Below are 15906 nucleotides of genomic sequence, written 5' to 3'. Positions count from 1 at the left end.
GATCAGTTTAACTCATCCTTGATGAATAAAAGTATTGATTTATTTTATTTATTTCCCCCAAAAATAACATTTAAATTCTTACTGACCCCAAGCTTTAGATTTCAGATAAATGCTGTTCTTTTGAACTTTCTATCATCATAGCATCATGAAATAAAAATGTAAATAACTGTATTCAACATTGATAATAATAATGAATGTTTCTTGAGCATCAGATCATCATATTAGAATGATTTCTGAAGGATCATGTGACACTAAAGACTGGAGTAATGATGCTGAAAATTCAGCTTTGATCACAGGAATAAATTACACTTTACTGTATATTCACATAGAAAACAGATGATTTAAATTGGAATAATATTTCACAATATTACTGTTTTTGTTTGTATTTTTTATCAAATAAATGCAGCCTTGGTGAGCAGAAGATACTTCTTTTAAAAACATTAAAAATCTTACTGACCCCAAACTTTTGAAGTTATATACATATGTATATGTATATTATGTATATGTGTATGTGTGTATATATATATACACATTTTAATTAATAAAATGAAAAAGCAAATAATGAAATTACAAAAAAAATTACTATAACTAACATGAAAACTAAAATCCAATTTAAAACATTAATAAAACTATATTTAAAAAAAAAAAAGCCTTAAGTGTGGAAAGTTGGACACTTCTTGCAGCTTTTCTTCCAGAAGTATATCAGACTCCGATGTTGGATGACAAATCAAACACTAGATGGTTGAGTACACAGTGCTTAGTACAGTATGTCATTTGGGACACAACTAGAGAGATAAAGTATACAAGAAAAACAGGACAGGAGGTGACACTGTGAAGTGTGCAGATTTCTGCAGGGCAATGCACCGCACCCCACACAAACAACACATGATCAACTGAGTAAACATATCCTGTCACAAATATTGCCAAATAACTCTATTTATACACTTCATGAGGAAAGTTTGGCAATGCGAAGGAGTTCTGGGTGCGTGTCAGGGCATTGCTATGCGGTTGCTAAGGTGTTCTGGTTTTTAGCATGTTGCAATGCGGTTGCTAGGGTGTCTGAATGGTTAGTAAAAGACAAAGAAACGCCCACGCTCTCTATGATATTCAGATCTGTGTAGTATATGACTCAGGTCCCACCTTCTATGGTCTATGGAACCAAGTTGCTCATCTTATCATCATGATCAAGCAAAACTCATCGCTTGAAGGAGTAATAGCGCATCCCTCTTTAACATTCAGCATGATTTATGAATATCATTCATGATTACACCACAGGGTATACAAAGCAAAGTTAATACTTGGCCTAACTAGACCAAACGTGTTGCAAACGCAGCAGAAATGTATCTTTATATCAAATAGGGACTAACTAGTTGGGATAGTTTGTAATTATAAATAACTTATATTTCCCATAATTTAAAGAAAGGTATTTTATCCTTATTTCTTACAATAACTTAAAGGGGTCATATGATGGTTCTAAAAAGAACATTATTTTGTGTATTTGGTTTAATGCAATGTGTTTACATGGTTTTAGATAAAAAAAAGTAATTATTTTACACATACTGTACATTATTGATGCTCTTCTATGCCCCGCCTCTCTGAAACACGTAGATTTTTACAAAGCTCATCGTTCTGAAAGGCGTGGTGTGCTCTGATTGGCCAGCGATCCAATGCATTGTGATTGGCCCAAAAATCTTAAGCGTTTCCATGGATCATCAGCTCCCAAAGCAATAATGATGACAGGTGATAATGTCAATCCGAGCCCATCGAGTCTGGTTAGCACACGGTGTTATACTTGCACTAACAGCTACATAACACACTGAAGAAAAAGGAAAACATGAAATCGCATCATGTGACCCTTTTAATGGTTGAGCTCGATATTTCAACAGTACAATGCGTGTAAAAAATATTAAAACACTGGAATGAGATTATTTATTCATCTCTCTGTTATTCTGTATAGAAAAGGAATTAGAGGTCGACCGATTCATCGGTCGGCCGATTAATCGGCCGATTTTTTGCATTTTTTACATAATCGGCATCGGCCAATATCCAAGTGTATCAAGCCGATTATTAGGCGGGCGCATCTGTGGACAGCCTAGTGCTGTTGTTGTGGAACACGTGTTCGACGCACGCTGCGCCTAGAGTCATTTTCCAGCAGAGTGAGCAGAGCTCATCCAGTGCCTAAGGAAGGAGCTAAGTTCCTTGGAGAAAACTCCTTTATATTTAATTAAAAACTTTTGATATGTTACTGCCAACTTCGAGAAAAAACATGAATAGGCGACATGACGTTCGGCTACTTTGAAATTGATAGCGTAGTTGAGATTGCATTATCACAGCAGAAGGGTTGCTATCATGTTACAATAAGTAAGCAAGAATTTACAGACAGTGAATCTGAGACTTTTATTTGTTCTGTTTGTGTGTCTTATATTTGAGAGGGTTGTCACTCAATGCAGAGAAATAAGTCATAAAAAAAAGAGACCAACTATAGGCTAGTGAAGGACTGGCTTTGCTTTGCTAGCATCGTCGCTAGGGTTGGGTATACAGACAGACCCGGTGCTAATACGGCACTGGTGCCTTAACGACCGGACCGAATATCAACGCGGATTTCTGTGCTTCATTTCGGTGCTACTGTTATGTCTGTGCTTCTCTTGGATGCTCTGAAAACGGACGTTAGAATAACAGAAACATCGCTTCGCTGCACGTGACGCTAGTCAGCAGCTAACTTTAGCATTCCGTTAGCAAGTAGCTGGATTAAACACGGTTAAAATGCTGGCCAAACAGTGTAAAGTGTGACTGTATTTCACTGTAGACTAGGGGTGGAACGGTACATGTATTCGTATTGAACCGAATCGGTACAGGCTTCACGGTTCGGTGTATAAATTTCCACGGAGAATACACGCTATAAAAATAAATAAAACTCGTGTGCAAAGTAATGCGGAACTACTGTTAGATACGCGGGTTCTTTAGGGACACCTAATCTGTAGCCCCGCCTTAGCTCAGGCTGCAATGTAAAGATTGCAATGCTGGGATATGTTGTGTGTGTGTGTGTGTGTGAGAGAGAGAGAGAGAGAGAGAGAGAGAGAGAGAGAGAGAGAGAGAGAGATAGGCGCGGGCGCGATCGAAATGTCGCGTGTGTTTAAAGTCGCAAAGTGTTTACTTATATTTGTGTGTGCGCGCGCGTGTGTGTGAGGCGCGATCGAACAGTGGAAACATAAAAACATACTCCGTCATTTTGTTTATCAGGACATCATTCAAACTGCAAAGTGTTTAAGTTACTGTTAATTAAAATGTTAAGGAAAACAAATATATTAATCTGAAATGTAGCAAATTAATTTTCAATTCATTCAGGTACAATTACCAAACATATCTCAAGGTCTTTTTGTCTTTTGTACAAGTGCAGATTGGTAAAGTGTTCAATAAATGTTTTTGTTGAGAAATTTTGTCTATCTTAAGTAATTATTTGTGTTACATTTTATCTTTCAAATAGAGGTTAAAAACAAGCGCATAATCGGCCAAATATCGGCCAAAATAAATCGGCAGCATTTATCGGCCATCGGCCGACCCGGATTTCAAAAGATCGGCATCGGCATCGGCCTGAAAAAAACCATATCGGTCGACCTCTAAAAGGAATATAGCCTAATGTTATTTCTAAACATTCATGATTGTAACGAATGTGAGGCGGGACAGACAAACCCACCAAACCGGCAAAACAAAAGATTTTCTTAGTATTTTTGTCATGTTTTCAAGCACAAACATCTAAACATTCTTAAAGGGATAGTTCACCCAAAAATGAAAATTCATCGTTTCATTCATCTTCCAAACACAAATGAAGATATTTCTTATTAAATCTGAGAGCTTTCCGTCCCTCCGTTGACAGCTTTGACTACCACTTGACACTTCAAAAAGTTCATAAAGAGATTGTGAATCTAATCCATTTTAGATCACTTTACGAACACATGATCAACTGAGTAAACACATCCTGTCACAAATATTGCCAAATAACTCTATTTATACACTTCATGAGGAAAGTTTGGCAATTTAGGCTTTTAAACATTCATCATCTCACACATCAGTTGTGTTAAACAGAAGCTCAAGCATTTTCACTTGATATGCGAGAACCAATGAGGTTCATTCTCCTGTTACGCATCACATTTGAGCTTCGGCAAGAACCAATGAGGTTCATTCTCGTGTTACGCATCACATTTGAGCTTCGGCAAGAACCAATGAGGTTCATTCTCGTGTTACGCATCACATTTGAGCTTCAGCAAGAACCAATGAGGTTCATTCTCGTGTTACGCATCACGTTTGAGCTTCAGCAAGAACCAATGAGGTTCATTCTCGTGTTACGCATCACGTTTGAGCTTCAGCAAGAACCAATGAGGTTCATTCTCGTGTTACGCATCACGTTTGAGCTTCGGCTAGAGCCAATGAGGTTCATTCTCGTGTTACGCATCACGTTTGAGCTTCAGCAAGAACCAATGAGGTTCATTCTCGTGTTACGCATCACGTTTGAGCTTCAGCAAGAACCAATGAGGTTCATTCTCGCCTGTCAAGCAGGTTTGGTTGAGCTTCTGTTTATGTCCACTGATCAATGTTTATATGTGAATAAAAGCCTAAATTCAACCTGTTCATAAAGTGATCGAGTCTCTTGAGAAAATTTGGACTAATCTACTCATTCATATGGATTAGTTTTACGATCTCTTTATGAACTTTTTGAAATGTCAAGTGGTAGTTGTATCTGTCAATGGAAGGACAGAAATATTTCAGATTTCATCAAAAATATCTTAATTTGTGTTCCGAAAATGAACGAAAGTCTTACGGGTTTTGAACATTAAGAGTATAATTAATAACAGAATTTTCATTTTTGGGTGAACTATCCTTTTAAGAATCTTTAGATATATGTACTGGAACCAGACAAAATACAAATAAATTAAAAGATTGCATGCAAATGTGGGGTTTGTCTGTCCCACCTCACATTTCATAAAACTATGAATGTCAAGAAATAACATTATATGTTCCTTTTCTATGCATAATAACAGGAAGATGAGTAAATAATCTCATTCCAATGTGTTAATTACAACTTTTCATTATTACATTTGATGTTAGATCTAAAATGTACTTTATTCATGGAAAGTTTCATTCAGTCTTTTGTCATCTTGATCTGACTGGAACTTCTGCGTTTGCTGAGAAATCTCACACAAATTTGATCGTAACTCACAGGTCAGTGTGAAAGTAATGAGAAAAACACATCAGGTACTGTAACATTACATTCGATAGAAATACCAGCTGATTAATAAAGACCGATCCCACACTGAAATGACAAATCAGATCACAAACCAACTTTTCACACAGTCGATAACAGCGTAAGTTACAGCAAATAACATCTAGTGGTTTTCTTTGTCTATTTGGTGTTTTCTTGATAACAGTTGCATAATATATCAGCATGCAGAAAGAAATTATCTTAAATCAGATAACAATAAAGAGACCCCATCTAAACAGATGTCAGAGTCAAAAATCATAATCACATGCAATGGACAATGATCTTGGTAATGGACAATGAGAAGCAAAAAAACAGCATTTTACCTTAACAAAGACCCTTATAATGCATTGTGGTTTCAATGTATTTCAGAGTGAATGCCATAAAGGCCTGTTGAATCTAGACACTATAGCAGTTTGTGTATGATTCATGCTTTTAATATGAATCAATATCAGGCCACTTTCCAACATTTTCTATATCAATCCATGGAGCAGTTAAATCACAGTGCGAGGCCTGAACACAGCCTTTACACAATCCCCTTACAATTACACTGATTTATCCATGACAAATTTCTAGGATTGGTTCTTTCTTCTTATATTTCTATCGTTATGATGATAATTATTTATAGCTAGTAGACCCGCCGGATTTAACGTTACTGCTTTAGCTCTAACGTTATACGCTACAATCAAACCATAAACTCTCATAAATATCTGTCATCTTACCATTTAATGATCCGATGTGCAGCCCTGCCTCCCGTGTATCCAGCACACACTCGATGATCAGCACTATTTAGATGTTTTTCAGCTACATATTCGCTGATGTGTTCCTGGGAAGGGTTTTCTCAGTGTATCCAGCGTGAGAACTGCGGCTCTACTCACCGCACTGCTGCGCTATCTAACCTGATGAAGAAGGCGGGGCTGTCCAGAACATACTGGCTTACCCATTGGTTAAACAAAAGCGATCTCTTTGCTCATTGGTCAGTTCACACGTCCATCAATTGAATGTACTGGGCTAGTCCCGAGAGTCGGGGCAATGTAGAGTTTCGGTAGTAGATCAGTTTCGCAATTCCCAATTTATTATATTATATTATATTATATTATATTATATTATATTATATTATATTATATTATATTATATTATATTATATTATATTATATCAAGTTTGACACAAAATTTTGGAGTTCATGTCAGCATGAATGCTGCTGCTGTCAGTTAAACAAAAAAAAAGACAATCTGACATTTTTTTTTATCTGATTTATCACAGTTTTGTTTTTGATGTTGACAATTTAATTTGTAATGAAAAACTTTGTATTAAATGTAAGGTAGGTCATTTTCAGAGCGGCTAGCAATGGCGAGTTAGCTTTGAAAGCATAAGATCCCACCCTTCCTACACCTCCTTCAAAACACATGAATGCGAACAGCATGCAGGGAGCAAACAAAAGCGCCACAAGAGATGCCGCCATCAAACCTAATGTCTCAAAGCACATAACATTACAACAATAATGAACATAAACAAATAAAAGAGCACTGACCTGTACCACCTGACTGCTGCAGATTCATTTCGACATCGATAGTGTTGCCATTGAAACGTATAAATTCGAGTCACGGGTTTCCATTTCTTTCAAATTACAGTAGTTATGACATGAACACAGCATAAGCTCGTTGTTTTGGTTCAGGAGGAACTGTAAGAGGCGGCTGCTGTTTCGGTTGTGGTGCTCGGTGACTGACGTCTGTCTAACTCTGTATAGCATGAAACACACTGATGACGTGTGATGTTTCGCGAGCAGGTGCAGGGAGGTATGGACACACATATGCTGACTGGCAGGTATGACATCCTATCATTGCATTCAGACCGAATGCAATGATTGGACGAACATTTCATGGTCCTATACGCATTCCACAGATAATACATTTAGACCACTTAACTTAGTGATTACCATCAGGATGGGAAGACACTTTCAACCAGCATAACAAAAAATGTTTCTGGAACAAATCACCTGCCTTTAAAATAGAAAAATGAAAGCAGTCGTTTAAAATTTTGGACCAAACTGTACCATATGATCACACAGACTGTATTATATAATGACCAACCTTCTGAATTTGCAATAACCTTATCTCAAAACGAACCTGAATGAGTTACATTGATATGACCATATTCAAAGTCCCTCACGCATGGCCGATAGAGCCATTAGATGACATGTGTGCGCAACACTGCAGGATGCAATCTGTTTCCTGTCCTAACAGATGGACTTTACTGTACGTGTCCCGAACCACCCCTGCTTTCTCCTGTCCGTATGAAAACTGTCGACAGAATCCAGCATCCTCACACTTTTCAATATCCCTCACTACAATGAGTGTCTGAGCTCTTTTCAGACATGCATTATAGAATGTTACTTCAATCAATGGACTCAGATAACTTCATAGAAATGTAAAATTACTTATATTAACTGTTGCATTTTTAACTCTTTTTTTTCTTTCTCAAAACACTCAAATGAGCCAAAAACACACCCTAAGTCATATAAAGCCTTAAATATAGTGCACATGTTGCAGTGGATTATTAGAGCTTGAGAAACTGTATTGAAAAGAGCTGCGTAAATTCTCCAGATTCCCCCTTTTGTATTCCTAAAACCCCCCATTATACATTTACGGTTAAACTATTCCTTTAAGAGAAAAATGTCTCCGAAGTGCCACCTTGTGGAACACTAAAGAAATTGCATGCTCTGCCATTTAAAAAATGTATTACAAAAATATCTCTAGGCCATGCCAACAAACCAAGCAGCGATTCATCATGGCCACAGCTTTCATATGCCTGAGGGAAACAATGATTACTTTGCTCTAACATTTTACCTTTGTGGTATGGTATAGACAAAAATGAATACAATGAAATGTCACTGAAAATGAGGCTGTAAACAGTAGCTGGGGTTATTTAGAGTGGGAGATTCGACCACAGACCATTAACCTGATGACAGTTATATAGCCTATATATATATATTATTTGCAGGCGTTTTAGTGCCTTCATATAGGATGCTCTTGGGGAGAGATGGAGAAACCGATTCAAAACACTGTCTCCGTGAATGTGTGCACAACAGCTACAAAAATCATGATGAAATAATATCAGATATTTATCAGATGGGGAGTTATTCATAGAAGATGTAGTTTTGTTTCTGTAGTGCTGCATGGGTCACAAAAACTTCCTCTGCACCAATAATACATCATTTGTGGTTGCGTAATCTTATCAAAGGAGGTTTTCTTTCAAGTCTGATGAGATTAAAAGAAGAAGAAAAAAATACCATGATGCCTAATTCAAAAATTACAAATTCCTCCATCACTCAGGCAGAGATTGAATCGATCGCCTTGGCATACCGAGACAGAATTGAAGAAAATCAATACAATTTATAACATATTTTTAGATAAATAAATATGGATGAGTTTATTCTAACCAAAAGGTCAGATTAGAGACTTTGATCTTGACTGGTGGGTCGTGACCTGAAAAAATGAGTAGGAAACTATGAAAAAACAATGTTACAATAAAATCCAACAAACCAGATATTCATGCATGATAGCAGAACAAATAGAGACTGTTAAAAGACAGTGAACAGAAAAATCTTTCTCATATTTTTGTTGTTAAAAGCAAATCAAACACAATATTTTGGTACAAATTCAACTCTCATTTGGTTGAAGCTGGCTGTGCTGTGAGATATTGGATTAAACATACAGAACTGTTTGTGATCAGTGGGATAAAAAAAAAAAAAACTTAAATAAAGAAATGAATACTTTTGCATTGAATTGATTGATCAATTATATGCTGTTTTTTTTTTTTTTTTACTGTTTTTCTATTGTTCTTTTATTGTTCTCCGTAAACTATCAAAGAATCCTGAACAACAAAAAAAATCAGTTATAAGTAAATAAAAAAACAGTTATTATAAATTGTAATAATATTTCACAATATTACTGTTTTTACTGTATTTTCACCAAATAAATGCTGCCTTGGTGAACAGTAGAGACTAATATATACATATATAAATAAATAAATAAATAAATAAATAAATAAATAAATAAATATATATATATATATATATATATATATATATATATATATATATATATATATATATATATATATATATATATATATATATATATAAACTACTGTTCACCAAGGCAGAATTTATTTGGTGAAAATACAGTAAAAACTGTAATATTGTGAAATATTATTACAATTTATAATAACTGTATATATATATATTTAAATTATATTATAACATGTTATATTATAATATATTATAATATATTATATTAAGTTATAATATAATATAATATAATATAATATAATATAATATAATATAATATAATATAATATAATATAATATAAATGTTGGTTGGATCAGTAAAGTCTGGGTAAACCAGATAGTATCACTAGTAACAAAAAGTGAAACGTCCAAAGTTTATTGTGTCACAGAAATGGCAATGCTGCAGTCTGATTTATCGGTCGGAGTATCCAATCCCGCCGTTTATAGATCTAGACCACTGCATCTTACTTTTGTTTCAGTGACACACAGAAAAAAAAAATCAATGCTATCAGGGGAGCACTATGGATCACTGTTTATTTTCACACATCAACAGTTAGCAAAGACATTACACCAATGGCACTCCTCCAACGACACGATTCGAAATAAATGCCGAAGATCCAGACATTCAGTGATTGCACTATTGTAAGAGAAGGGAGCAGGGAGACACTGCACACACACACACACACGCACACGCACATATACATGCCCCCTCATGCGCTCAAGTACACACGCATCGGCGCTCTCATTTGATCGGTGAGTCCAGAATCTCCTGGTAATCTTGTCGGATGGCCCGGCCCACCCTGTAAAGCTTGAGCCCCGTCAGGACGAACACGCTGACCATGATAACCAGCGCTCCGAAGACGTCGTACACGGACGGGATCATTCTCAACACGATAAGCTGAAGAAACATGGCTACCACGATCTCCAGATGCTGCACGGTGCTGACCAACGCGGGGTGGAACTTGTTGAGGGCGTAGTAGACGCCCAGAAACGCCACAGTGGAGCAAATGCAGATTCCCGTGAGGTAGCCCCACGTCTCGGCGTCCAAGGGAATGATGGGTTCTTGCATGATGAACATAGTGGACGCCCCCCACACGGTCCCCGTCCAACCGAACGTAAAGAGCGCGGCCCACATGCTAACGCGCTCTTTAATGGCCCGGTACACGATCATAGACAGGGCGGCGGTCAAACCCGCCATTACAGTCATGGTGTACCCAAACGCTTCTTTCCAGAATCCCAACGGGGACTTTTCCTCGTCTGCGATGTTGGGGATCATCACAAGGCACAGTCCGAAGAGACTCCCTACGACCGCCACTACGTCCGTGTAACCCAGGCGTTCATCTAAGAGCAAGAAGGCTAAGATGGCGCTGAAGACTGTAGTGGTCGCCCGCCACATGATGGTGCCGTTGCTCGGTGGAACGATGGCGAAGGACGTGTACGCGCACGTGATTGAGATGACGTTGCAAATCCCGTAGAAGAACAAACGCAGTCGGTAGCCCTTCGGTCCAAAGGGAGCTTCTTTATAGTAGAGGACCACCAGGACGGACAACACCTGGATCACCGAGCGGATGAAGATGAGCTCTAATGAGGGCACTTTGGAGCGGTCGGCCGCCAGGCGTGTGATGAGAGCCACGCATCCGTGAGCAAGAGCCGCCCCGAAAAGAGCACCCCAGGTGACCCGCGACGCCAGGACCGAGGCCTCGCCGAAGCTCGCGAGCTGCCCGCCGACTCCTTTCTCTCTCTGATCGACCTTGGGACGGGAATCCATAGTGCCGAATAAAGTCCTGCCTTGCCCGCTTTCTGACACCAGTCTCTTGTTCGGGTTGTTGTCCATGAACGAGCCGAAGTCCTCAAAGGACGGAGCGTCATCGTATCCCTCGTCGCCCGGCTGGGGGAAATGCGTGGCGTATTTCACCGTGACGGTGTTGGGATGAATTTTAACCCTTTTTTTGGAGCCGTACTGCTGTGTTGTGGGGGACGGATCCATTTTCCTCAGCTTACAGAAGAGCTGCGAAACACACAAACATCACAGGATTAAAGGTGTAACTTTTTCACTCTACTAAAGCATAAAAATACCATAATATGTTTGCATATATCGAGGAAACATGCTAAGTTCACATACTCATTTCTCTGAAAAACACTTATTGGTTAACTGGTTATGATAAACCTGTTACTTTGAAATGTGAGTTTCCATGGCTGGAATTTTTTGGGGGGTTTTGGTCTGTGATACTACACGTCGCCAATTTGCCAATTTTCATTGGCCATTGCGCTCGTTGTTATTGCGTGAGCTCAAACTGGCAACCCGTGTGAGCATCGTCCAGTCGGAGGAGCAGGTGGCGGGAGAAACAACGATCTCTGATATTTTGAATATGGACTGCAGTACCTATTTCGACCACTAGTTGTCAATCTTACAGACTGCACCTTTAACTGACGGTGTAGACCAGGGGTTCTCAACCCTGGTCCTCGAGGGTCACTGTCCTGCAGAGTTTAGCTCCAACCTTGATCAATCCCACCGGCCTGTCATCCTGAAGAGCTTAATAAGCTGGTTCAGGTGTGTTTGCTTAGGGTTGGAGCTAAACTCTGTAGGACCAGGGTTGAGAACGCATGGTGTAGACATATGCAAATATGTGAAAAAAGAAGATATTGAAAACGTACTTGGTTGTCAGATCTAGTTTCTTTTACCTTCGTCTCCTAGCCAAAACTAAACCTTTTTTATCGACTGTTCACTTTGAGAAAGCAATCTCTGCGGTTGTTTTCTCACAAATGGACTACAACTCTCTTTACTTTGGAATTGACAACGAAGCATTGTTGTTGTCTATATGTAAACTACAAAAACGTAAATTTAAAAAAACGGTGACGTCAAGCGCATGCTTATTATGTGCTCAGTCTATAGGCATGAAGTGTTTCTTTACAAAGTGAGATCGCCAACTACTGGCCTGACCGCAGAATACAACATTCTGTACGCAAAAAAATGCAAAGAAATAAACTTTTCTGTTTTAGTACATCATTGTCATGTAAACGTTAATTATTGGAGAAGTCTGGCAAACATCACCAGAGGGTCAAAACATCCTGTTTAAACATTACAAGGTCAATTTAAGGTCAAAAGTAAACATAAAAGCACCTTAAAAGTAGTCCATGTTACTTTCACACTGTATTCCAAGTTTTCCAAAGCCATTCAATAGTTTTGTGAGAAGAACAGGCTGAATTTTAAGTCATTATTTGCTTAAACTCTGCAGTTGCTTCCCCGCTAACAGGGAACATTTCCTGGACTTCGGCTAACGGTCTCGCAATGTTCTCTCAAAGTTATGAGCAAATATTCTTCCAGTAACATTAATAGAACGTTCGTGGGGGAAAAACACAAATTTATACATCATTCAAAGAACTTTTTTTTTTTTTAAATGTTACTTGTTAAGAACGTTTGGAGAACATTCAAAAGTAACATTCCAATAATGTTGACAAAATGATAAAACTGAATGTTCCCTTAACATTTTTTAAAAACTGGACATTTTGAATGCTCATAGAACATTCAAGAATAAAAAAAAAAACTATTTCAAAACTTAATATGACCATTAGCAATAAGTTATTTGAATTAATTTTTTTGTTAGCTGGGTATGAACCACTATAATCAAATCACTGAATCAGTGAGTTGAATCTGAGAACCGGATCAGTCCATTTTGTTCAGTTGAATGTGTGTGCTCAGAATCTAGTGGTTCACTGAAAATAACTCGTTTGATTCTCATGATCTGTTCACACTGTCAATAAGACCTGAAATTTAAGTGACTCAATAATCCATTCACAGAAGTTTACAGGTTAACAATCCACTGAAATATACTTTGACCTGTTCCTCACAAGTGTATCATAAGATATAGCAGCACACATACTTTTATGGTGTTTTTGTCCTTTTTTGAAGCTTGACAAACATGGTCACAATGAACTGTATTGTATGGGAAAAATCAGCATAACAATTATTTAACATTCCTCCTTTTATTTGGAACAAACAACCGCATATGGGTTTGGAATGACATGAGGATGAGTAAATAATGATAGAATTATCATTTTTTTCAAAACTATAACATACTAAGATCAGCACATTGTAAATGTATGTTGGTCTATCTTTAACAGTGAACAATATAAGCATATTTTTTGCCAACTCAAGCTTGCATTGCACAGTGGATTTCACAGTTCAAAGGTTTCACAGAAATGCAGAAGAGAATTTTACATAATTCATAACTCGCTTCTTCAATGGTCCCCTTTCTCTCTGCTTCTCTCTCTCTCTCTCTCTCTCTCTCTCTCTCTCTCTCTCTCTCTCTCTCTCTCTCTCTCTCTCTACTGCTGCCCCGTGTGTAAAGCCATTTCTATATTTAAGTGCAGTAGCGCTTGCTCAGATAAGCAGAATTTGATTCAATGTGACGGGACGAAATTATATAACAGGGATCAACCAAAGTATAATTTTAGCATTAGGCTATTAAATAATGCTAAAATGTGCTTTTACATGTAAAATACAAAACCCTATATATGATAATGGATTTATTTATGTGCATCACACATTTTTTTTCACCCGATGTAAAGCAAATAACATTGCCAACAAGCAAAAGCCCCACCAGGGGGCAACAATATCATCAATATCCTGCTGATGAGAGCCCACCTATTATGCTCTTACCTCATAACTCGTAAAAACGTCATATTATATGGTACAGCTATTCGAAATCATAATGCATATTGTCCCCGTGGCACACCGTGAGATTGCAGACAGGAAAAATCATGTTGAGGAAAGAAAGGATGATTTATTGCTGGTCTGCAGGGAGCACAGCCTTTGAACCATTCTCCATGATATCTGCAATAAATCTCCTGACTTATGATAGATCATATGCATTTATCATTGTTAAAATCAACAGTAAAAAAAAAAAAAAACAGAAAGAGAGAGAGAGAGGCGGGGGTGGGGGGTATAAAATAGAAATATAGGAAATGAAAATAAAATGTGTTACTCTATTTATTTCCTCCGCAAACGATCTTTAATGCATGTTAGTATTATTATTTTAGATTTATTTGCATGCAATTTCGTGCAAATCCACTAATTACAAATTTTACACGCAGCTGGAAATACTTTACTTGCAAAAAATAATTTCGGCATTTCACTACGCTTTTAAACACTGTTGCGCAAAAACGCACATGCACCGTTTCAAAACGCGTCATATTTCCTTTTCTCCTGCAAATATCGCCAGCGCAAATGCGTCTCCACATTGCGCATCAAATGAATGAAATCAAGCGGTTTTTACTCACCACGCTTCTATTAAAGAAAGGATCCAGATGTCTTTAAAGCTCGTGGGAATTTAACACAAGCGTTTTAATTCACTGGCGTCAAGATATGGAGAATTGCGCTTGCCATGTCTCCATCCTTTCCTCATGGACGCGCTGGACGTCTCCAAGGTGCGCGCATCCTCCACGCGACGCTCCACAAACACACACACACGCACAGACACACACACGCCTCCTGATGCGCGTGTTTCGGCTGGGGTGTCAGAGAGAGGCGATGCCCCCTTGTCTTCTGTCGGATAGCAGAGTGAGGGTGGGGTACACCATGTGAACACTGCTTCAACATAACATCATCATCTTCATCGTCATAAGAAACACAGGCATGATCTTATTTCTATCTCTCATCTCTTATCCAACGTCGATTCATTGAACTGAATTTAATAAGTCTTCCCAGTGTGCCTCATTTTGCGAACCTACATTTTATTTAAATGTATTAGCCTACAAATGGAGCAAGAAAGAGAGAAGCTTTTCACACTGATTTAACATCTTTTTAAATGTGGAGTTAAGCGACATTTCACACTTGTCATGTGGAATTAGGGTTAACATCTTTTGAACCGAGTATGAAGTCCTGAAACGATGCACCAGAAGAATGTGAGCATGTTTCACAGCACACAACCAATCAGAAACGCCCTCAGTGCTTGCCGCATTAAATATTCATGAACTTTGTACACAATCACGGAAACTTTCATGCATGGAACCTCATTCATTAAATTAAGCAGAATAAATGTGTGTAAATTGTTCAGCATTGGACATAAACTGTGCAATTTCAGAGTAAATTGTTGAATTTCTCTATTAATTATTAAGTTATTCTTACAAAAAAATGCTAAATTTCAGATTAAATCATTCATACAATTATTTAATTTGGAGAATATATTTGGAAATTGTTCGTAATTTCTGTGTTAATCATAAAGCCATTCTTTCGTGACTTGTCAAATTTCTGTGTAAAATGTAAATGAGTTTTGCTAAGGTGTTCGGATGTGGTTTTGAACACATGATGTTATGGGTGGATTCTTACAGGCTCAAATCCAAAGATCCCAGAGAGAATGTTTACTGGAGAGCCAATGGCTGAGCTGGAAGACTCATACTACAGTCTACTCTTCATGGAGGAGGTATTGGACTGTTCCAGCTTTGAGGGTGTTGATGGACTTCATCCACTGCATCTGTGTTCTGATCATTGTTCTCAATCTGATCCGGACGGAGTCTTTGACGAAAACACAATTTGTTTAAAATGTTTTTTTGTTAGGGGTAGCTTACCAACTTACCCACTTA

At 37.9% G+C, this 15906-nt stretch overlaps 3 protein-coding genes and 1 long non-coding RNA gene across 4 annotated transcripts in view; 2 read left to right on the top strand and 2 right to left on the bottom strand.

The window, feature by feature from the left end:
- Positions 1-5970, top strand: part of LOC309509576 (uncharacterized protein) — a 153249-nt gene extending 147279 nt beyond the window's left edge. Inside the window, exon 2 of the mRNA XM_082184382.1 lies at positions 4555-5970. Within this exon, the coding sequence (XP_082040508.1) occupies positions 4555-4631 (77 nt within the window). The 3' untranslated portion in view covers positions 4632-5970. The remainder of the gene's footprint in view (positions 1-4554) is intronic.
- The window catches only part of nck1b (NCK adaptor protein 1b), a 63918-nt gene extending 57785 nt beyond the window's left edge, over positions 1-6133 (bottom strand). The window contains exon 1 of the mRNA XM_082184378.1: positions 5977-6133. The gene's annotated coding sequence lies outside the window, so the exon portion shown is untranslated. The remainder of the gene's footprint in view (positions 1-5976) is intronic.
- Positions 1-15906, top strand: part of LOC309509619 — a 404791-nt gene that overhangs the window by 344141 nt on the left and 44744 nt on the right. The window lies entirely within an intron of this gene.
- slc35g2b (solute carrier family 35 member G2b) lies at positions 9639-14866 on the bottom strand. Its single transcript, XM_082184800.1, has 2 exons — positions 14605-14866; positions 9639-11332 (listed from the first exon to the last, which is right to left on the bottom strand). The coding sequence occupies exon 2, from the start codon at positions 11309-11311 to the stop codon at positions 10067-10069; it is 1245 nt and encodes a 414-aa protein (XP_082040926.1). The 5' UTR covers positions 11312-11332; positions 14605-14866; the 3' UTR covers positions 9639-10066.

The sequence above is a fragment of the Leuciscus leuciscus genome (assembly GCF_965113295.1).
Source record: "Leuciscus leuciscus genome assembly, chromosome: 11".
Classification (NCBI taxonomy): Eukaryota; Metazoa; Chordata; class Actinopteri; order Cypriniformes; family Leuciscidae; genus Leuciscus; species Leuciscus leuciscus.
This window is presented reverse-complemented; position numbering and strand designations above follow the sequence as displayed.